A 24180-nucleotide genomic window follows, 5' to 3' on the forward strand; every position below is an offset into this window, starting at 1 on the left:
TTCTATAAAATGATTCTTTCAAGCCCTTTACCCCTTATAACCATTCCCCTGAGTAGAGTTTAGGGCTATGATTGGACAGTGATTGCATTTCACTTTGGCATGGCTGCAACACACTGAGGGAAGTGAAATGCAATGCATTACGGAATTACGTTCACTTCTGATGTGGAGTCAGTGTTTAATCCTTAACAAGCCATACCCTGCTGATCATTCTTCACTAATGGTATAAAACGGCATAAGAGCAATGCAATGAAGGTTTTGCTTTTCAGTGCGAAATGTGGTCCCCATGTCACAACCAAAAAGCAGTACCATGTGTCTTTTGCATTCTATGGTTTTCCTTGGAACCACCAGTTTAGAGCAATTACAAGTACATGAATTTTACATTACCGTTCTGACAGTGTCATATTACCAATGACTGCACAATGACTGAAAACATCACAAAATCATTATGAAATACTGTATTCATTGCAAGGGTCTAGTCCACATAACACTGTCCATCAGGCATCACACATGACCCCCATCCTTCATCTTGTAGGTGGTGAATCCACACGATGGCTCCATGTCACCATATGGCTCCAGAGGGTGGGTCCTGAAAACCTTAATCCAGGCAGGGTAGACTTATCTTTTTTGTACCTTTCATAGGGGATTTCAGGATCACTCTTTGTCTGACCTCTCCCCTCAGATCTGTTCACCAAGGGTGGAAAACTGGGAGAATTAAGCTCCCAGTGATATAGCCTTTAGGTTCTCCAAACTACACCAGCCCATTCACCACAGCATGGTTTTTAATGGAAATAAGGGTCCTCCACAGGGTTGTGACAGAATGAGGACAATCTGCGAGAACCTTGTAGTACAGCTGCTGGTCTGGCTCCAAGAGGAACCAACTGAGGTAGTTCAGACGCCTTACAAAGATGCCACCCCCAGGTCGGCTCCCAGTAGAACTGAATCAGGCACGTCCCATTGAACTGAGACTCCGTGGAAGGCCCAGGCTCTGTTTGAAAAATTACATCACCCAGTTAACTTGGAAACATCTGTCAAGAAACTGGAATCTGTGGCTGGGAAGTGTGGTTACACCTCCTCAAAAAAAAACAACATACCAACATGGCACTAACAACATGGCACTAACTAGACTTACCATCAGCGAGGAGGACTGTCATGATTACTTTCAAGTGCACTCAGATATTCAACTGCTTCAAAAACAAAGTTACAACTCCATAAACATGCAATTTCTCCTCATAATGATTTAGAAGGATGTGAAGGGGCGTTGGGGGCGTGGCTATACAATGACTGACAAGAGGACAACAAACAAACATTCTGGACAGGAAGGCGGGTTTCCAAACTGGGTTTTATTTTCAGCCACGTAATACAATTTTTCTGAGACAATGCTTAAACTGTTTTTAAAAAATAATAATTTCTACATTATTCGTATTAGTAGCAAATGAAAAACATCGACTATTGCACCTTTAAATGTATAACAGTTAAAAAAATAAATAAAACCGTATCTCTTAAAAAAAAAATTTTAAGCACAGCAGTACTATACACACACAAATAAATAAATAAATAAATAAACAAAAAACAAACAAACAAATAAATAAATAGCAGATTATTCGGATTTGCAACGGTTATTTGGTTGTTGTTTCCATGGTTGTGTCCACATCCACTTCCGCAAATCCAACCAATTAGCGCGCGCCTTTAATCCAGCTGACCAATCAGAATTAAACCACACCACCAACCGTTCACTTTAGCCCCGCCCACCATGTGACGCGACCTGTCGTGACGCAAGAGCCATCAGCTGTTTTTGTTTGGCTCCTGTTGGGATCATTTAGGGTCTGTTATGCTGCCAATGTAAAACGTTTAAAAACAAAAACTGCGTTTATTAAGTGTTTATTAACGTAACCGCAGCGAAGGTAACTGATTAAACTGTCTCCTGATGCATGTGTTCAAGTTTGCGGGTTTCTTTTCGTAGGTCTTCGGCAGTGTGAGACGGCTCCAGCGCATCCGGGGGCTCCGGTGAAGGCGGGGCCGGGCGGAGGTCGCCGGAGTTCGGCATGGAGAGCGGAGATGGAGGCGGAGGAGCCCGCGGCCCGGCACTGCGCTGCGCCTCCTTTAACCAGGACTCCACGTAAGCACTTCCACCATCATTCAGCCACATAAACATCACACTCCCCAGCACCAGGGACTCCAGAGATCATCAGTAAACATGCTTCTCTAAATTTGTTTTATCCTATACTTATAGATGTTATTTATAGCAATGAAGAGGTTTAATGAAGCAAACAGGATAAGGAATGTAAATAAAACACAGCTGAAGGCATGAAATGATCTTGATTGAACTCATACTGTGTTGAAATACTCTCATCTGCAATTTTATATAAGTCTAAATAGGCACAAAAAAAACACCCCAGTCTATGTGTGACCTTTTTTTTTATTTTTTATTTTTTATTTTTAAACTCCTCACTCATTTAACCCTTAACCCTAGGACATGTTTCCATCTGTAATTCGTATAGTTAAAAAAAAAGAAAGAAAAGTAATTAGCATGGAACAACATTATTTAAATATCCCTCATTGCATCTGTTTTCTACATGAGTTGCGTGGATGTACTGTATATACAAAAGAAAAGCAGCATTCAAGTTACCTGTAAATGTAAGGAATGAATAACACTCGACAGGTCGTGCCGTTATAGTATAATATCATAATAATAATAACAATACACGCCGGAGGAGGAAGTGCATTATTTTCACATGACAGCACGGTCTGGAGCGTACCGTTCAAACGATTTGCCAATAACCACAGTGTTTCTTTTATTAATGAACAGCGCTTCCTGCTTTTTAATGGTTTATCGTGATTTAATGTTGTGGAATGTCTGAGAGACAAGTTAGTTCCTGTTATCGCTTATAGCTGCTGTAATAAAGTGTTGTTCCTTCACCAGGCGCTCTTTCTCTCGAAACACAGCCTGTCGTTTTACTGAGAAACCAGCAAGCGTAAACTCCTGAGCTGGGAAGTTACAAAGTGTTTACAACCAAGACTCGATGCACCTTCTATAAATGTTAAGTAAACGTCTCCTACAAAGCATCACCACATCAACGATTATACGTCGTTTTACCTTGTTAAACAACAACACCACGTTTTTTAAAAATCTGAAGAAGAAAAAAAAAAGATTAGACTTTGTGGAGCGTCTGTTGTACGAGTCACTGCATTAATATAGAAAGAATAACGTACTAGAACGAGCAGAGCGCGTTAATATTAACCCGTCGTTCATGTTACGGGCGGACACGCACTCCGATATATACCACATCTACGGTATATACGATTATACCACAGCGCGGTTGAATGCTCGAATCTGATTGGTTAGAAGGTGTGCACACCTTCTAACCAATCAGATTCGAACATTCAATCTCGCTGTGTGTAACGTTGAATTAAGGAACACTTACAGTACTTGTGTGTGGCAGAAAAGCAGCAGTAATTGAGTTCTAGTAGAAATCTGAATTTAAATGCACAAAATCTAAATTGTAAATGCTGTTAGTTTGAATTTGTTTCATACCAACTTGAATTCTGAACTGGGATTGAGTTCCAGGTTTGAAGTATGTGTATAATCAGTGTCTAATAAGCGTTCCATCTTTTTATTAATTCACATTCTTGGAGTCTAGAGCTGCAACAACTAATCGATAATAATTGATTATGAAAATCGTTGTCAACGCATCGCATTATCGAATAATCGGGTACTTTTATTCACTATGTTACTTCTATTCTGAAAACACACATCGGAGAGTAAATACTAAAGTGTGTCCCAAACGACGTACTATACACTTACACTATGCACTGTGTACTCTACCGTCTAGTGTATGGATTTTAGAAAGGGTAACATCGTCTAAAATGGATCACGAGCGGGTTTTTTTTTACTACCCGGAAGTATAAGCCGCTTCCTAGTCGACGGTGCATGACGTCATACGCGCGTAAAGTGATGCCGCTAGCTTTAGCAGATACCCAGAGTCACCGACAATGACTTTCTTCAGTTTACTGTTTATATATTAGTTTATATTATATACAAGTATTTGTGCATTATTTGTTATGGATGCACAAAACGCATAGAATTAAACTACAGTCCTAAATGAATAATATATATTCTGGTGTGTGTGTATTGTGTTCTTTTCAGTCGTATATAATTGGACAAACAGTTGTGTAAAGTTTTAGTCTGAAGTTTATATTTGTAACACTCAGTTTGTGGATTTCATTTTGAATAATCGGGAAAATAAAATAAAAAATAATCGGCCAACTAATCGATTATGAAAATAATCGTTAGTTGCAGTCCTATTGGAGTCACTTTCGAAACATAGGGCTGTGTGCGGGTAAACACAGTGGACCTCAACATTTCAAACGATTTGGTAGTCACTAAATTTTAGACGGCCGCGTAACTTTTACGTCCGCGTTCTTTACTGAGACGTTTGAGATTTTAGACGGTATTCGCACGGTATGATACTAATTCAAACTTGAATTACTATCTCATTGAAGTTGAGATTTTTTTTGCATTTAAATCCAGTTTTCTAATGCCATGATTCTAACTCCATAGCAGCATTCAACAGGCCGTACTGTTTTTTTTTTTTTTTTTTTTTTTTTGTGATTGACATGGCCAAAAATGCTAGACTTTGTGGCGGCATTTCCTTTTTCAAACTTTGCGATGCAGCTTATAGAATTTATTTATTTATTTACTTATTTATTTATTTAATCTTCTGCCTAAAACTGCTCAAAACTGCAATCGCACGAAATTGTTCTGCGCGGGCTGTCACAGTGATGTCTGTTGGTAAATGAGACCTTTTAGCTGCACTCGTGAATCGAAGAGGGCTTTGGCTGAACGTGCGTCGTGATGACGTCACGTGACGTGTCTTGGCCCGGATCGGCGGTCGTTTTTGAAAACTCGCAAGCTCCTCAGAATATCGCCGAGTTTACTGGATGTTGCGTTAATTTCTGCGATCGCTAAGTCGTGAAGTCCTGGCGGGACCGATTCAACGCGCCTTGCATTGTACTTGCATACACCAGAAAAGCTGTGTTCGGTTCACCTATGTACAGCTGAATTCATGAACACTTAAGTGTTGGAGAATCGACCTGAGTATTGGTTATCACTTTAGGTGTAACTCCTGCAAGATTTAATAAGTTAATAATTACGTTTATTACGTAATTTGAATGTCGTAATCGCCGTACTATATTAAGTATCCTCCTGGTGCATTGCGTTATCACTGTCCCAGCTGCACACGGTTTGTCTTCTCGTTAAAAGTTAACGCGTCACCGACGTACAATCTTAAGCCATTGATCCATTTACGGTCTCTCGACAAAGCGACCTGCTAACGAGTCACTCGAAAGTGATGCGGCAAGCACGCTGCGCTGATCTATCTGGCTTTGGGAGCTTATTCAGGAATTAGGATTGCACGGGACAAATTTACACAACACACACACACACACACACAGAGTGGTGTAACTTGTCATGTGTTTGTAATAAAAAGGAATGCTGATTTATGTAGTTTGTCCACAACACCGGGCTGAAGTTAACAAACCGGAGTTATGATTTTGTTGTGAGAGGATTTCCTCAGAAAGACAGGACAGGAACAGACACGAACAGCTGTGTGGAGAGGAATGAAGAGGCCGTGAAACAGATGTGTGTCTGAACAACGTGCGAACATGTCGATTACAGCAGGTCATTGTGTTGCCTGCAGTTAAGAACGCTCTTAAAGCACACCTATGATGCTTTTGAAATGTGCCTCATTTTGTTTTCTCATACAATAGATTTACATGCATCCGAGGTAAAAAAAAACACTTTAACGTGCTCATAATTTAAACTGCAGCATTAACATTTTTTTCCCCCAGTGTCACAATTGACTCGTTCAATGATCCGTTCTAAATGATTCATTCTAAACTCCTCCTTTCAGAGAGCATACTCTGCTCTGATTGGTCAGACGTCCCAGTCTGTTGTGATTGGTCTACCGCTGTCAGCGAGCAGTCATTGAAGACCAGAGACGGGGCTTTTTGTTACAAACCTACGTAGGTTCGTACAGGAAGTAAAGTCTGGAATCACTAACGACTCGTTTCAGCTGTTCAGAATCGATAACTCTGCTTGTCCTGCGCTTTGATTTTTGAAACTTTGCAGACTACATACATAATTTTACAGCTACGTATATAATGCACTACATGAAAGGTAATATTTGAAAAACTATAATAGGTGCACTTTAAGTCAGATGGAATTGCAGCACGTCGTGCTTCAATAAATGTTCATTCAAATCAGAACGAAACGTACTGTACGGTTTAATAATGAAAGCGGATTAACCTGTATGTCTGAAAGGATGCTTTCACATATTCATGGTTGGGCTTTTTTATGAATAGAACCCTGGTGTGACTCGACTTCAGGAAATGAATCAAAAAAACGGCATGCGTTTTGGGTTGCAGCATTTTTTTTTCCTGTAAACGTGAGCTGCTAAACTGAGCCAATGGACAGAGCTGTAGCACTGCAGGAATGCTCTGGAGTTTCGTTTAACTTTTTATTTTTTTTTTTTACCATAGGCAAAGAAAGGAATTTGCGCCTGTTTTGGTGGCACCCGTGTTCAGCGTTGAATTTATTTGTGATGTCACACTCCACAGTTAATGGCGCTTGTGAAAGTAGACCCTCAGGGCTTTAAGAATTTTTCATAAGGATTTATATTTAAAAAATTTTTTTTACCTAGTTTATTAGGTTTAAATGTGATCGTGGAGAGGTGTGAATCGTTTGCCCAGCAGCCGTTTCTCCATCGCCTTGCTCGTAAGCAGCTAAACACAATACGAGTCACGATACTCTACACACAGAAACCCAACAGTGTCCTGACCAATCTTATAACGGACTCGCAGCATTCGTTTATACCGATCGAAAATGTCCGAATGGAACGCCAGTGTACTGGGAGAAAGCTTTAAACATTTAGTCGTTGATCTACTTATCTAATCATTTCTTTAGCGCTGGCTCTGCGTTCTCCTTACTCGGGTGATTTTGAGATTTCGGTTTTTATTCCAGCGACATTTTCCGTCACTGCATTTCTGACCAACGGATTCTGAGTACGTTTTCTCACTACTACGCACATCTCTTCAGCTATCATACATCTATCTTACTCTCAAACTGTGCCTGCCTGTTTATTTATCTGTCTCTCGAAGAGTCTGCGTCTCTATTGGGTTATTTATCAGCATAACGTTCTATGTCTATCTGTCTTCATGTACTCGGCAGTCCACAGGTCACGACGTAGAGAGTGAGACAGTGTGTCGATCATGTATTATTATTTCTGTACTACTGCGTGTTGGATATGAAGCGGTGACTGGAGTCAAAGTGAATATCACCGTTGGTCGTAACAGTTCATTTCAGTGGAACAGAACTTTTTGATAAACTTACTGTTCAGTGATTATTATTATTATTACTATTATTATTATGGGCTGCGTGTTGTTTGAGGACACAAAAAAAGGTTCGAGGGTAGATTTAGCTCTTACAATTGTCTTCACTGAGGATGTGTTAATGCTAACAAAAGAGGCTGATTATCCTAATTAGACAGTGAAGCCATAATTCATACCTTAAAGCCCCGAAGTGTTCACGGCATGCGAGACGAGCAGCTTACGTGAGCTATATGACTCACAACCCGAACAGGAATTTCTACTGCATCGGGTTTCAACGGTCTTTACCGCCTTCCTGAGAACACCATCACTCCGGAGCTATAATTTAGAGCCATGGTGATTATATCGATTAATAATTGTATATAAGGTTTTTAAAGTTCTAGATTTGAATCGCCGATGTTCACCCATTTCCAGGATAAAGACTTTTAAAAACTCTAAAAATGGAAAATGTCTGTGCCATGACCTTTGAAATGTCATATATGTGGGCATATGGTGAACCAAACAATTCTTGCCATTATATTTATTTGTTTATTTGTTGTAATGTAAGGTCACTGGCTGTGGGAACTAAGGAAGGTTACAGACTGTTCTCCGTCACCGCCGTGGATAAACTGGAGTGTATTCACGAAAGTGGTAAGGAGAATGAACGTCTCCTTTATGTTCATTCCTTTATTTTTTTCGCAAAAGTTTTGATTTATTAAAATGTTCTTTCCTAATAATTACATAACTCTCAGGTGACATGTTGTTCTAAGGAAAATGATCAACAATTGACAACTCATGACTGATGAGTTGATTTATTTTCCTGTAACAGCATGTTCTGAAGTGTTTTATTCAGTGTTACATCACAGCAATTTGACAATGATTATCATTTTTATTTGCGAAAGTGTGACTTACTTGTTATCCGTTTATAATTGCATTTAATGTTGGTAAACCTCCGCAAAAACGAGTTAGTTAATAGGACGAAAAAAATCGCAGCTTCTCATGTTACCAAGAAACCGCAAAACTGTCCGGGCTGAAGGGTTTCCTGTTTCGGTAAACGGAAAATCACAGCTACTGACTGTTACGAAGTACTGACACTCGAGAATCAAAAGTTGTTACTATAGAAACGATAACGTCTTCGAAGGAGCACGTTAATATAAAGCTGTGATTCACGTCGCAGTTGAACAGCCGTCAGAGCTGCCGTTGTAGAAAACGAATCGACACCTTCTGACCAATCGGAATCTTGAATTCGTCCTCGCCGTCGTATGTAATGCGTTGAAATACGCAAGAACATAACGGGGTTACGGATACTAGTCTCTTAAGCTCTGTGTGTGCAGTGACTCTGAGGTGTGTGTTGTGTTACGTTTCAGCAGAGAACCCAGACGTCTACATCGTGGAACGTTTGTTCTCCAGCAGCCTGGTGGTGGTGGTGAGTCACTCGATCCCGCGGCGCATGAACGTCTATCACTTCAAGAAAGGAACGGAAATCTGCAACTACAGCTACTCTAACTCCATCCTCGCCGTGCGCCTCAACCGACAGGTGGCCAAGATATTACCTCATCGGTGCAGATCTGTCAGAATGCTAGTTTTTAATCACTCGTTAGCCATGCGAGTCATGCAATGTGTTTTCAGTGGCTAAAAAACTAATTTCCTTTGATCACAAATGCTTGCTGTGTGAACGTTTTGCTCTGGAGCTATGAGGCTGAGGTAGCAAGTAAGGTTAGATATATATATACACACCAGTTTGGCATTATACAAACTGCATGTCAGAATCATGAAACACTCACCACAGATGGTTAAGTTTCTCAAACTGACTTGCTGATGTGGCTTCTGACATCGTATCACACTCATACATTGAGCTGTTATCTATTAGACAAAAGGATGTCCCAGAGCTAAAAATAACCAAAGCGGCCGTTTTGAAGCACAGTGTGAACTTTTAAGTACATGCATTCCACATGGGAAGATAACAATACAATGCAAGAGGCTAAAGTTATGAGAAGACTGTTGAAACAAAGCTGAGCATTTAACTAGCTAGCAAGTTGCTTTTTTATAAGTCATTTGTAGCAAACGTGAAGGGGCAGAGACAACATAAATGACACAGAATTGTTCAGAATATCAACATTTTCCTCAGATATGTGGGAAAATTCCTGAGAAAAGACTCGGTTAGACTGAAATTACCCTGTAATTACACTTAGCTTCGACTGCTAACTCGGCTTCCATGGGATCCACCATATTGAGACATGTCAACATGGCCGAGTTATCATATTAAAAATTTAGGCTTTTGTTTGACGCGAGTACAACAATCATGGGTCATTTGTAGGGAATTTTGAATGAAGAAAGGATTCTGCATATAAATCAGACGTAATGTTTGTGTATAATGATGTACACTGCTTCAAAAGATGTTTGAGTCAGAATTAGCACTGAACAATGGTGAACAACTTATTTTCATTTATGGTTTTACACTGTATTGCAGTTACATTAGATTACTCCGTGTGTGTGTGTGTGTGTGTTACTGCAGAGGCTGGTGGTTTGTCTGGAAGAGTCTATTTTCATCCACAACATAAAGGACATGAAGCTTCTGAAGACTCTTCTGAACACACCATCCAATCCCTCAGGTGAGCTGGAAAACTCTGTTTATGTGTGTATGTATGTGTGTGTGTATGTGTGTGTATATATATATATGTGTATGTGTGTGTGAGTATGTGTGTGTGTGTGTGTGTGTGTGTGTATGTATGTGTGTGTGTGTGTGTGTGTATGTATGTGTGTGTTGGTCAAAGATTAATGGCATAAGTGATTTTGTTTACCTTAAGCACATGTGGATACTGTATATTGCTATTTTTTTAACACAATAATGTTTCTAAGTCAGTATCGCATTTTTTTTTTTTGTGGAGAAACAATCACAAAAAGTTTCGCAATTATATGTACCCCCTGCACGGAGTCTCTTTGTTCAACTCAGTTTGAGATCCTCCAGGCAGTACATTTCGCAACACACAACATTAATTGTGCCAAAGTCACTGAGTCAAAGGTAACTGTAGAGTGTTTTCTTTTCTTTCTCAGCGGCCCCCCACCTTTTCAGAGTCCCCCTCCTCACCACCTCACTGTCTCCAGTAGTTTGACAGAGAGTCTCTTAATGAGTGCCTGTAGCTTTGAACGTGATTGTACACTTACGACGTCGCACACTCGATCTGCTTCAAAGTAAAAGCCATGTCCTTAACCCTCTGTGTGATTCTCCGCAGGTCTCTGCGCTCTCTCCATCAACCATTCCAACTCTTACCTGGCGTATCCCGGCAGCGCCACCATCGGAGAAATCATCGTTTACGACGCCAACAATCTGGTGAACGCGCCACAAACGTACCACAATACTCAGCCCGTGTTTTCTTCATGATGACTGTGTAATCATCAGGGCAGAATACCGGTTGAAGATGCAAATGACATCTTGACAGATATTACATGCTTCACAGATATCATAGTAATGAAGCGATCCAATCCATGCTATGAGTTCATGACCAGTTGTGTATTTACAAGAATGCGAGCTGTTTTAAGTTCCGTCCCTAAGACCGTGTTATTCTCAGTGGATGGGAGTTTGTTTTAATACATTGTGGGAACAGGTTTGGTTCATGAATATTACACCCAGATGAGATCAATTTAGCTACGTTCTGTGCATCCCTATCAGCCTCTGTAAGCGATAGTGCTAATTAGCTGTTTTGCTAACAGGCTACGAGTAAAAATAAATAAATAAATAAATAAACCAGGTAGGGTATTCTCTCTGGCTTTTACACATAAATTATAATAACTCTTCAATTAGACACTAATAGCTGATCAAAACACAAGACTATTCACAATAGCTTCATGGGAAATAGCTTGGTTAGTTTGAAGAAGTGTGTGTGTGTGTGTGTGTGTGTGTGTGTGTGTGTGTGTGTGTTCTTATCTTTGTTTTTCCACACACAGAACACGGTGACTGTGATTCCAGCTCATGACAGTCAATTAGCTGCCATCACCTTCAACGCCTCAGGCACCAAACTGGCAAGCGCCTCAGAGAGGGTAAACACATGCACGCACGCACACACACACACACACACACACACACATTTACAGACCCACACAACCTGGGATTGATGTGTGCTCTGTGTTCTTACAGGGCACGGTGATCCGAGTGTTCTCCATTCCAGAAGGACAGAGACTGTTCGAGTTCCGCAGAGGAATGAAAAGGTCAGAATAAACCGCATGGCCGCATGAGTTTATTTTACTAGCTCCTTGTTTGTTTGTTTGTTTGTTTGTTTGTTTATTTTTTTGTTCAAAATTTTAATTCGGTTACTTCACGGTTCGAATTTCATTTTGTAGGCTGGATTAGAACCTTTATTGGGCTGGTATGTTGAAACCCTTGCTCTAAATGTTGTGTTTGTGTGTGTGTGTGTGTGTGTGTGTGTGCACGCTCAGATACGTGAACATCAGCTCTTTGTCCTTCAGTCCCGATGCTCAGTTCCTGTGTGCCTCGAGCAATACCGAGACGGTCCACATCTTCAAACTAGAGCAGCATGGACACCGGTATGGGGAGTACACACACTCGTACACACAACCTCACTCTCACACACAAACTCTTGCACGTACATATTCATACACGCAAAGAATCACACGCTCGTTCTGGGTATAGATTTATTACGAAAGCAAGCTGAGGCTGAAATACAAGTACTTGTTACGTCAGCAAGGGAGATATTTTTTAACAGGACACGTTCATGTATGATCAGACGGAATAATAATGAGGAATAAAACACTCAACGCCATGCCGTTATCGGGAAATGAATAACGACAGAGCGGTGTGATGCTGCCTAACGCCCCAGAGTCGATTATTTTCCCCGAACCGCATGTCCCTGAGTGTTTTATTCCCCTTATACTACAGTGATTTATTATACAATGAAATGACACGTCATGCTTTTTATCCGTTTCTAGCGACTTTCAGTGTTGTGGAACGTCCATGAAGCAAGTTAGTTCCTGTATTATTTACATTATAGCAGCCATAAACAGTCATTCATTCACCTGCCTCTCTCTTTTTGCTCTCACTTGAATGTAATAAGCCAGAAAAAGGAAAAAAAAAATGCAGCTTGTCTCATTAGAAACAGGATTTTTGTTTGTTTGTTTGTTTGTGATATGATGAAAGTTAGGACATTTCCTATGGACTGTATGTCAGCTCAGCTCATTGTGTGTGTGTGTGTGTGTGTGTGTGTGTGTGTGTGTGTGTGTAGTGGGGAGGAGGAGAACCCCTCGTGGTCAGCGTATGTGGGGAAGATGTTTTCGGCGGCGAGCAGCTACCTGCCAGCGCAGGTTTCAGGAATGATGAGTCAGGATCGAGCGTTCGCTACGGTCCGCCTCAACACACACGGCCACAAACACACCTGCACTTTAACAACGTGAGTGTTCATACACTAACACACACATACACCACTGTTTGTGGTAACACACTCCCTGTCATGTTGCTGTTATTGTGTGTGTTCTTTCTTTTAATCTACAGAGCCCTCCACTAATATTGGCACCGTTGGAAAACATGAGCAAAGAAGGCTGTGAAGAATTGTCTTTATTGTTTAACCTTTTGTTTAAAAAAAATCACAAAAATACACTTCTGTCATGGATATCGAACAATTGCAAACACAACACAGGTTTATCTGGAAAAAAAAATCTTTGTTAAATATAGGTGTGCAACATTTATTGGCACCCTTTTTGTCAGTACTTTGTGCTAGCTCCCTTTGGCAAGATAACAGCTCTGAGTCTTCTCCTATAATTCCTGATGAGGTTGGAGAATACATGGTAAGGGATCTGAGAGCGTTCCTCCATACAGAATCTCTCCAGATCCTTCAAATTTGAAGGTCCACACTGGTGGACTCTCCTCTTCAGTTCACCACACAGGTTTTCTATGGGGTTCAGGTCAGGGGACTGGGATGGTCATGGCAGGACCTTGATTGTGGTCAGTAAACCATTTTTGTGTTGATTTTGATGATTTGGATCATTGTCCTGCTGGAAGATCCAACCACGGCCCATTTTAAGCTTTCTGGCAGAGGCAGTCAGGTTTTCATTTAATATCTGTTGATATTTGATGGAGTCCATGATGCCATGTATCCTCACAAAATGTCCAGGTCCTCTGGCAGAAAAACAGACCCAAAACATTAAAGATCCACCTCCATATTTAACCGTGGGCATGAGATACTTTTCCATATGGCTACCTCTCTGTGTGCTCCAAAACCACCTCTGGTGTTTATTACCAAAAAGCTCTATTTTGGTTTCATCTGACCATAGAACCCGATCCCGTTTGAAGTTCCAGTAGTGTCTGGCAAACTGAAGACGCTCGAGTTTGTTTTTGGATGAGAGTAGAGGCTTTTTTCTTGAAACCCTTCCAAACAACTTGTGGTGATGTAGGTGACTTCAGATTGTAGTTTTGGAGACTTTCTGACCCCAAGACGCAACTAACATTGCAATTCTCCAGCTGTGATCCTTGGAGATTTTTTGGCCACTTGAACCGTCCTGAACGCAGTGCGTTGAGATGATATAGACACACGTCCAATTCCAGGTTGATTCATAACATTTCCAGTTGACTGGAACTTCTTAATTATTGCCCTGATGGTGGAAACGGGCATTTTCAATGCTTGTGCTATTTTCTTATAGACACTTCCTATTTTGTGAAGCTCAACAACCTTTTGCCACACATCACAGCTATATTCCTCGCTCTTACCCATTGTTATGAATGACTAAGGGAATTTGGCCTATGTGTTACCTCATATTTATACCCCTGTGAAACAGGAAGTCCTGGTCGAACAATTTCCTGCTCCTAGTCACCCAGGTGTACTAAAAAATGTAAAATATCAATGGGAATATACTTCAAATATATATAGTTTTTCATATGAATTCATAGGGGTGCCAATAACTGTTGCACACATATTTAACAAAGATATTTGTTTTTTGGATAAACCTGTGTTATGTTTGCAATTGTGTAATATCCATGAGAGAAGAGTATTTTTATGAAATTTTTTTTAAACAAAAGATCAAAAGCTTGAACAATAAAGACCATTTTTCACAAAAGCCTTCTTTACTCATATTTACTAAGAGTGCCAATATTAGTGGAGGGCGCTCTTATGTAATATATATATATATATATATATATATATATATATATATATATATATATATATATATATTCTATTTGCTCTCTAACTTTCAGAATCCAGAAGCTTCCGCGGCTCCTCGTAGCTTCGTCTGAAGGGCAGCTCTTTGTTTATAACATTGACCCTCAGGACGGGGGCGAGTGCACGCTGGTGCACACACACAGGTGAGAACGAACAAGAAAAAGTGCTGTAATGATTAGTTAATGGTTGCTCCACTCGGTCCTGCGTGGTCTTGCTTCGGTTCCTGTGACTCATCAAGGGGTTAAACATTCGCTTGTGAATGGAGTTAATTATTATTCATTCACTTTAAATGCAGTTCAGAGTGATTTACTGTGTGCAAAAAAAACAAAAGAACACCGAACCATGAAAAACAAGAAAAGGAGACTTTAACTGAGTTCAGACTGAGACATAAATATAATTAAATAATCGCAAATAGAATAAACATATATTTCAGAATATGAACAAATGCAAAGTCTATATAGATGTCTGTGGACATTTTAAGTCAAATGAAAACCCTGAAGTTTAGAAGTGCACACATTTTTATAAACGTCTGATTCAAACTGGTGGGTTTTTATATTATCACTGAAATCCCTGTTTTACGTCCATAACTTTTGCATTCCAGAAATGCGTTTTTAAATTTTTTTTTTATTTTTTAAATACCACATAAATCCAGACTTTAAAACCGACCGATGAAGTGAAATCAGGTGCTTTAAGAATGATCACTCCAGAAAATTATCTGTGTCAGCAGAAACCTGAACAGTAGCCCGAGAGAAGCGCTGCGTATCCACCTGTCACCACTAGGGTGTGCTGTCGCTCTCCTGTCGCTCTCCTGTCGCTCTCCTGTCGCTCTCCTACTACATTAAAAGGGTCATGACATGTTTTTTTTTTAAATGTTATAATCTTCCCTGAGGTGTAATTATACTTTTAGTAAAGTTTTTTTTTTTTTAACTGAGTAATTTCTGACCTTTTTCCACCCTGTCTCTGACCCTCTGACTGAAACGATCGTTTTTTTTTGTGTCCTTTACCGTTAAGACTTCAATGTAACCACCCACTGTTATGATTGGCTAACATCTTTGCCTACGAAATAATTACGAACATCCCCTGCCTTAACACGCACGGAACATTTTTCAGCGACTGCGTACCAGTGGGCGTGGCCGACGGTGTGATGATGTAAAAGTAGGTGTAGATGTCTTGCTGTATTTGCCCGTGTGACTTCACAAATCCCTCCTCATCGATCGTTTTTGGAGCTTGGTTAAATAAACGCTCTTTTTGTCCTGAGAACCATGTATTAAGCGATGAAACTTGCAGGACGTTTTAATGGTGCAATGACGTCATATGTCAAAAGATGAATTTGATTTCTCACGTGTAGTGGAGTTAGGCTTGCCACCGTGGAGCTGATTATTTCCATAGAACAGCACGGACAGTATATTATTTCTTTTATTCCGCTGCGGTTTGCCAATGTCAACGAAACCAGATGAGCGGATGAACCGATTAGATTTTGGAACTGATCCGAACAGGGTCAAAGGTCACAGCGAGGACAAGTGTGTGAAATATATATATATATTTTTCTTCAATAGCTTCTGTACTGTTGAAAATAAATAAAATTTAAAGAGGCTTGTTACGTATTAGTAACAAGAAGGACGAGACTCGAGGTCTGTTGAGACGTTGAGTTCTACTTGTGTATATGGTAAGATGATTCGCTGAGTCGTATTTTTTATTTATTTTTGTACAAACGAGTCCCCTGTCTCTCTGTAGTGTATCTGACTGACCTTTAACCCCCTACCAGGCTGTTAGGATTGGAAGAGGAGGCTGAGGTGTCTGAGGGAACGGCGACTCCTTCCTATGCTGCCACCGCGGCCATCGGCACCAGTGGTCCCGTCTCTGCCACACTAACCGGTACAAACACTGCATACACACCAGATTCAGATCATTAGGTATAAACTGTTACCAAAAAAATCCAAATGATTGGCTCCAGTAAACTCCTAAGACCTTCTGTGTTCAGCTTCCGTTCCGTACGGTTTAAACACTGACTAAGAAACTTACCTGCAATTTCTCCTAGGTCTCAGTGTTTAATTCTCGAATCTGATTGGTCAGAATGTTCCGGCAGCTCCGACAGTAGTTCCAGCTGCTATAAAACACTTCAGGATGTGGTGTTGTAGGAAAATAATCATCTTTGGTGTGGAAACAGTAACTCCGCTTCATCACACCGCCCTGTCGTTGATTTGATTTTCCTATAACGGCACATCTGAAACTTCAAAAACGAGAACAGTGAGAACAGTAAGAGTCCGCTCCAAAACTATTGGAACGGCAAGGCCAGTGCTTTTGTTTGTGCTGTACACCAAAGACGTTTGGGTTTGAGACGAGAGTTTAGGATTTCAGCTTTTGTTTCCTGGTATTTACATCTAAATGTGTTAAACAACATAAAGCGTAGAAGCTTTTGTATCAGACGACCAGAGGTGGGTCGAGTAACCAAAAAATGTACTCAAGTACAAGTAAAAATACTACAAAAAATTTTACTCAAGTTAGAGTAAAAGTAGTAATGTTTATAACGACTCAGACTACATGGAGAACTGTAAGCCCACCTTTCCTTGAAAGTCTGTCTCTTCTGGCGGATGTGGATCAGGGGGTAGAGCGGGTTGTCCACTAATCGTAGGGTTGGCGGTTCGATTCCTGGCCCACATGACTCCACATGCCAAAGACACTGTTGCTCCCGATGGCACACTAGCGCCTTGCATGGCAGCTCTGCTACTATTGGTGTGTGTCTGAATGGGTGAGTGAGACACAGCGTAAAGCGCTTTGTAGAACCGCTAAGGTTAAAAAAGTGTGTTCTGTTTATATGATATAGAACCTGGGTTCAAGATGAAGCAGCGAAACCCAGTCGTGTGACGGGTAAAAAAACACACAACCTGTCATTTTCAGCATGAAATCTCTCTCACTCACTCACTCACTCACTCACACTCTCTCTCTCTCACACACACACACAAAACCAAACATTTTCCCAACAGTTGACTGACTTGATTTTTCACATGTTCACAACACAAACTTGTCAGCATCTGCATTTAAACAAGACACCAGAGAACAAAAGAACAGACTATGGGACAGAACATAAGAGAAAGTGTGTGTTCAGAGAGAGAGTATGTCTGTGCATGCGCGCGTGTGTGTGTGTGTGTGTCCTGCCTCCGTCGATACGCTCGCTTCTTCCCCCTCTTCAGCCGTTATCTTCCAGGACCGAGCCGCTAAAAAAGTGCGCTCTTGTTGCGTCCGTATTCAGACCGCTGCAGCGTATCGCGAGACTCGCGACCTCATTATACGTGATATAAACTAAGTATTACAACTACATCTATTCATGAACATTTAACAGGATCGGGCGAATATCGACATGAAAGTACATTTCTGTGATTTGTTACGCAAGTAAATGTAACGCAGTAAATGTAGCGCGTTACATCCCACCTCTGCAGACCACCCAGTTTCTAGGTGAGCAAAAATATAGGAACAGATAAGAAGTAAATTCAAGTAAATAACACTTAATATTTGGTTGTGTTTCCATCGCTTGCGATAACAGCATCGAGCCTGAGACTCACTGACTTCTCCAAATTATTGGCTTCTTATTTTGTGATGCTTTTCCAGACTTTTACCGCAGCTTCTTTCAGTTGTTGTTTGTTTCTCCGTTCAGTCTCCTCTTCACGAGGTGAAATGCTGCTCAACTGGGTTAATGTCTGGTGATTGACTTGGCCAGTCTAAAACCTTCTACTCCCCCCCCCACAATGTCTTGAACATATGGCGAAAACAATAGAATTGTCCTTGCTGTTCCAATAATTTCGTAGGGGACCGTGTATATAAAGTATACAGTAGCATGAATACAATTGGTGAGTCTTTTTCCCGTCCTAGCCATACGCATATTGCTAGCGTGATGGGGCGCGTCTTTCCATGCTTCTCTCGTCTCAGGTTACACGCAGCCGAAGGGATTAAGTGTATAACGTGTGCGTGTAATGTGTGTGTTTCCACTCAGGATATTCCGAAGACGGAGGGGTGATGAAGGGCGAGGTGATTCCCGAACACGAGTTCGCCGCCGGTCCCGTGTGTCTGGACGACGAGACCGAGTTTCCTCCCGTGAGCATTCCGAACCCATAAAATCCATCCGAGTCACTAAAACTTCATCCGAATCGCTAAACTCCGCCGCCGCCGCCGCTGCCTCCAGCCTGCCCCGAGCGGTTTCCCAAAACCGCAGCAGCGTGTTTAACTCATTAGAGCAGTGTCGTGTCCCTGTGCCTCAGGCTGTGTGTTTTAGATTTTTCAGCAATAATCAGTGATTTTTAAAATCCTCACCTCGGTGATGATCGAAATAAACACTCCTGATGGAAAGCCTAAGAGCTGTTCTCGTGCTCGGGGTTCCACCTGAAGGCTGGTGTGAGTGGAAGTAAGAGATGAAGATAATGGGACGACACTAAGATAATACTTCTTACAGAAATCAGGCATCTTTAACGAAGACGGACATTTCATGATCCGTTATCTCTATCATATTAATGTGTGTGTGTTATTTTTTCTTTTCTTTTTTTTTTCCTAAAGCTTTTTATTTATCCTAACGCTTTTTAATTCTGACTTAACGCAATAACGTGAACGAAACCTGAAACGTCCGTGATGACTCCTTTATCAGGCAAGGCATGTTTGGTGTACAATATTTGCCACACACTCACCATCATGGACAAATCATACATTTATTTGCTAGCTGACTAGCATGCGTGCTGCCCAGGCCCATGTTTTAGCCCAGAAACCTAATGGACTAAGCTTATATAATATAATAAAGCATGGTGAGCTAGTTAGCTTGTTAAGCGCATTAGCGAAGACAGGAACGAGGTCGTGATTATTATGTTCTTCTAACAAACGTTCTAACGCACATCGTGTTCGCGATCTTTGGTTAAAAAGTCGTTGGTTTCGGCTGTGAGCTGTGGTGTCGAGTCCTCACGTCACACTGCCGTGTAATCAGGTGAGATACATGACGGTTTTAGTCTCGTAGAGCGCGTGTTCCTCGTTCTCAACAGATCCGATTAAGCCGGCAAGTATCCAACATTCTGCCTGGGAACAGATCACAGCTCGGGTGCTGTGTGTGTGTGTGTGTGGTGCAGCAGGCGGTAGGATTAGTAGCGCATGCTGTAGTTACCGCATGGAGGTTACGTCGCAATAACGTGAAGTGCATTACGTTTAAATTAAAGTTACATACCAAATAAAATGAATGCTAAGGGAAGGAGAAGTTTTCTCGTTTTCGTCGGGTGTTATGCTGCGTTCGTGGTGCCTTGTCAGTAGTAATTTGCAAGTCGTAATAACGTTATTTCCCGAATTTGGCCGTTCAACTTGCGAAGTGGAAAAAAAAAAAAAACCCAAACGTGGACGCCTCCTCGAAAGAGTGCTTTTGTTTTTTTGCTCAGTCAGAACACGTAAATCTCATTAAAATAAAAAAAAAGCTTCTTTTCTTTAACTGCACTTTTACAGTTACAGGCCTGAGTGCTTAGTGGTTCTGTTCTACTTTAGTTAAGTGATAGCTCTAATCTTGATTTAATATCTCGTCAAACCAAATACTGTGTCTGTATATTAACTGAGCTAAAGCCAATACCGTTATAAAGTCCTGTAAAAGTAGAGTGTATGTTGATTTGACGTCACTCCGTAAACAGGGGCGGAACTGGTAGTTGCGAAGGCTGCCAGTTGACGAGTTATTTATTTATTTATTTATTTTTACACCGGATGTAGGCGGGGAATTACAAGTCGCAACTTCGCCTTGAACGCAGCATTAAACCTACCTGTCCTCCAGGCAACTACAAAATAAAACGCTCATAGCTGAGACAGGAAATGTGCTTATCACACACGCCCAGGCTACTGCTTTGTCCTCGCCCGATGTGTCTCTCTCTGTATATAACCACTTTAATGAAAATGCAGAGTACGGTACTGTACAAAACCTTTTTGTTTCCAATCAAATGGCCATTCATGCTACATGTTCATCTTATGCTACAATCCATCGTACTCCGATCTCGGAAACTTTAAGGTCGGTTTTCTCCCTGCGCCGACCTAAACGTTTTCCACTGTTTCGGCTTGGGGGGACGGGGAGCGGGGGGCGGAATAAATACACGGCCCCCAGAGCAAGGTTATATTTGTATGGCTGAAACTTTTAAACATATTAAGAAAAGCTACACGAATGCTTTCTAAATCATGAGAAATCACTTCGAAGACGTCAAACGTCTTGCCCAGCTTTGCTCATAGAATGTATCTGTCAGAATGGTTTGATCACGTCATCACGCGATAATCAGGCTGGAATTACGTTGAAACTAAAACTAACACAAACGCTGCCTGTTAAGGAAAATCGAGTTGAAAACGGTGCAAAGGGAAATCTGTGTACCGTCGACGCTACCGTATTGTACAGAGTCCCGACTGGGCGACCGTTCCGTCGTACAGTTCGGAGACGTCGGGATTCAGGGTTTTTTTTTTTTGAGTTCTGAGTACAATGGATTGCAGCATGATTGGTTGATAATTTGGTGGCAAACGATATCGATTGGAAAATGTACAGTACGTTCATTTCATTTTCAGCAAAACAGCCATTCAGTGGTTTTACACTACAGCTAAGACCAGTACTGCAGTAAGTGCTGCATGGACATTCGATCAAAAATAAAATGGTGGTCTATGACTTATGCACACTACTGTGTGTGTGTGTGTGTGTGTGTGTGTGTGTGTGTGAAATAAATACGCAAGTCATTTCTAACATCCAGCTCCGCTTTCAAATCTTAGGCCGCACGTTCGAACCGAGTCAGATGGATGACGCCGATATCTACTGACGGTGACTTCCGATGTCCTTCAGTCCGCTTTTATAAACGAGCGTGTCAGAAACCACACGAGCAAGTCCGTGGCATCGGACGCGTCCACGGAAACGATTGCGGAGACACGATCATGTGATCGTTTAGATCAGGGGTGTCCAATCTTATCCGCAATATTGTGGGCCGGCGTGGGTGAAGGAGCCGCACCTGATTCCACCTGTTTAATCAGTTGATCTTGGCTTTCAATAGACTCAGGTGTGGCTTCTGCTTGGTTGGAACGAAAACCTGCACCCACACCGGCCCTTTCCGGATAAGATCAGACACCCCCGGTTTAGATGCTGCAGAACGCTGAGCCGTAAAGATTTTATTATTTGTTAGCTACGTTAGACGTCATAACTTAAGAAGCAAACCTCAGACAACAAACCTGTGTTGGCTGCTGAAGTACATTTGGTTCAACGTGGACATTGTGGTCATTTTATTTTTTGACTGAAGTTCTCTTTTTTAAATATCCTCCTTTAAATCCATCCAGATGCTGAAGTCAGAGCAGCATTACTACAGGACTGAGGTGACTCGTTTATGTGTAATAAACCAGAAAAAGCTAAAGTGTGAGTTTAACCCACACGTTTGGTATGATTCCTCATTTGTTTATAAATCCCTCCCCCCTCCCAAGACGTGTTTCCACATCATCAGGAAATGCTTACTTCTCCGTATTACCTCGAGTTCACTTTAAACAATGTTTGTGTTTACGTGATTTTCCGGATCGCGTTAATCGACGACGTCTGTCGTTCATCGTATAATCTGACACGGAGAACTTTATCGCACGGTGGTATAAAGTTCGGCCGAGGTTTTATCGGGGTCATCTCGTACGTTGTGACAAATAGGCCTAATAGTCTTAAGATAATGTAAAACTCTAGCTAACAAATAATGAAAGTCTCACCAAAGATCTTTTCCATAAATACATTCCCAATATATTAACCCAGTGCAAAGGTTAAAAAATTATTATTATTTTTTTTTAAAGGACGCAAATGTCGGACACCAAGTACGTCTTGTCTGTTTTGACCACATTTATTAGTTTTTTTCCTAGGTAATAATAAAAAAAAACATATCTAGCGTGACCAAGGTTGCCAAATTGGTGTGTTGGTCAAACTTGTGCAAAACCAACCAATCTGGCAACACGAGTGCCATTCTTAAATAATAATAATATTGTTTTATTTATTATTATTATTATTGTCAAATCAATGACTGCACCATGTGTCTCAGTTCTGTTTTAAACACACAGTGTTCACTTCCCCTTAGTTGAGTCCCCATGTCCATCATTTCTTTCTTTATTTTATTTCATTTTATTTTTAATTTTAACAGCCTGACTGAAGCTGCTTCTTACCCAGAAGGCATTGCTGCAGTGTAAGCAATTAAAATACTCTGTATTTCCAAACCATACCGTTTAACGCTATGGTAGCTTTTTTTAGGTTTGATTTTTGTTCCTCCGACACCTTCGTTCGTGTATATGACGGATGACGGAACTGTTTACTGTACTACCGAGTGTTGGCTAGTTAGCAAGTTAGCGAGCCGATCCATCTCCAGACAGGGACGAAGACTGAGCGAGTAAATCTTTTCCGAGCCTCACCTGCCCAAGAAACAGCTACGAATAAAAAGTCAATCTTGACATTTTCGAATTATCTAGCTAGCGGGCGAAACCGCTAGGTGGCGAACCACGTAGCTACAGAGTTAAAACAATTTCTCGTCACAATAACATTTGATACGGAACTACACTAGTTACTCGTTGGTCATAACTTTTTACGCCACAGCGCTAGTTGAGTTCTCGATTCTGATTGGGCAACGTTGTACGAGTTGACAAATTTTCTACACATATTAACGTTATCGTTTCTATAGTAACAGCTCGTTCACAGCGGCATGCTCTATAAGGCGACGTTTATGTAACCTTTTTTTGGAAGGAGTCTCCAGTGTCAGCACTTTGTAACAAGAGAAAGAGCTAAAAAGCGAGGCTGGTGAGGGAGTGAAAGTTTATAGCGTCTGAAATGAAAGTGATAAGGAACTAACTTTAAGGTTAGTTTAAAGGAATAATAAAAAAAAGTGTCATTCATTAATTTGCTCATGCTGCAAACGGACACGCGGCTAGGGTGCGTTAGAAACAGTAATGAAAACACAGGGATTATTCATGTATCATTTTTGCATTAAGCGTCAGTGTTGTTTTGCTGCTCCACTGTTGTTTTGTCTATAACACACCCGAGCACGAGAGAACAATAAAAACTTTCTTGTGATTCTGGTTTCTGGTAGATAAATCGGTGTCTTGGCGGATCCCGTCGTGGCAGAACCGGCCGTCCCTGAGAGCCTTCAAGCCGGAGCGGGACGACCCTCAGTACACAGGACTAATTAACGTGTTTCAGGAATAATTAACCCAGTTCCGGACTAATCCAACTCATTTCAGGGTGCTAACGTCACGAGCAGAAAAAGCATCAGGAGGGCGTGGTCGTTGTCGCTCGCTCTCCTGAAGGGTGTGTTATATGCATGAACAAACCGTAGCCACGGACACGCCGCACGATTTCATGAAGATGTAAAACTGTAGCATCGTATTATGTTATATTCTCATCATAACGATATTGTTTTATCCGTTTCTGTTTAACATCGGCATATTTACAGATGGAATATGTTTTGTTGTTGTTTTTACACGTGTATTTGATGTATTAATACCTAATCCACGTTTACACGTCGTCATCATCCTGAACACTACTCCAACAGGATGTACTTTTAATAACTGTATGTGCCTATGATTTTATTTGTATTTCGCAGAATTGCTGGAAGACCAAAAAAAAGAAAAAAGAAACTATTGGAAAATAGGATTAAATTTATGCAAAGCA

General features: G+C 41.1%; 1 protein-coding gene across 4 annotated transcripts; it reads left to right on the forward strand.

The window, feature by feature from the left end:
- The first annotated feature begins 1747 nt into the window (after positions 1 to 1747).
- wipi1 (WD repeat domain, phosphoinositide interacting 1) lies at positions 1748 to 24180 on the forward strand. 4 transcript variants are annotated; one of them, XM_053616622.1, is made up of 14 exons: positions 1748 to 1821; positions 1961 to 2116; positions 7931 to 8013; positions 8730 to 8899; positions 9878 to 9974; positions 10596 to 10693; positions 11308 to 11400; positions 11498 to 11568; positions 11797 to 11904; positions 12600 to 12764; positions 14564 to 14671; positions 16294 to 16403; positions 18517 to 18617; positions 23600 to 24180. In XM_053616622.1, exons 2-14 carry the CDS (start codon positions 2043 to 2045, stop codon positions 23648 to 23650), a joined length of 1329 nt encoding a protein of 442 aa, XP_053472597.1. In that variant the 5' UTR covers positions 1748 to 1821; positions 1961 to 2042; the 3' UTR covers positions 23651 to 24180. The 4 variants fall into 4 exon arrangements, with proteins under 4 accessions (XP_053472597.1, XP_053472607.1, XP_053472612.1 ...); XM_053616632.1 differs by having other exon boundaries at positions 1812 to 1839; XM_053616637.1 differs by lacking the exon at positions 1748 to 1821 and having other exon boundaries at positions 1846 to 2116; positions 8733 to 8899.

The sequence above is a fragment of the Ictalurus furcatus genome, chromosome 2 (assembly GCF_023375685.1).
Source record: "Ictalurus furcatus strain D&B chromosome 2, Billie_1.0, whole genome shotgun sequence".
NCBI classification, from domain to species: Eukaryota; Metazoa; Chordata; class Actinopteri; order Siluriformes; family Ictaluridae; genus Ictalurus; species Ictalurus furcatus.

What these genes read in the sequence shown, in the direction of transcription:
- wipi1 (XM_053616622.1), top strand. Translation starts at nt 2,043, where the DNA reads ATGGAGAGCGGAGATGGAGGCGGAGGAGCCCGCGGCCCGGCACTGCGC. An exon ending in CCGTGCGCCTCAACCGACAG is followed by an intron (nt 8,900 to 9,877) that starts GTGGCCAAGATA and finishes GTGTTACTGCAG; the next exon opens with AGGCTGGTGGTTTGTCTGGA. An exon ending in TTCCGCAGAGGAATGAAAAG is followed by an intron (nt 11,569 to 11,796) that starts GTCAGAATAAAC and finishes GTGCACGCTCAG; the next exon opens with ATACGTGAACATCAGCTCTT.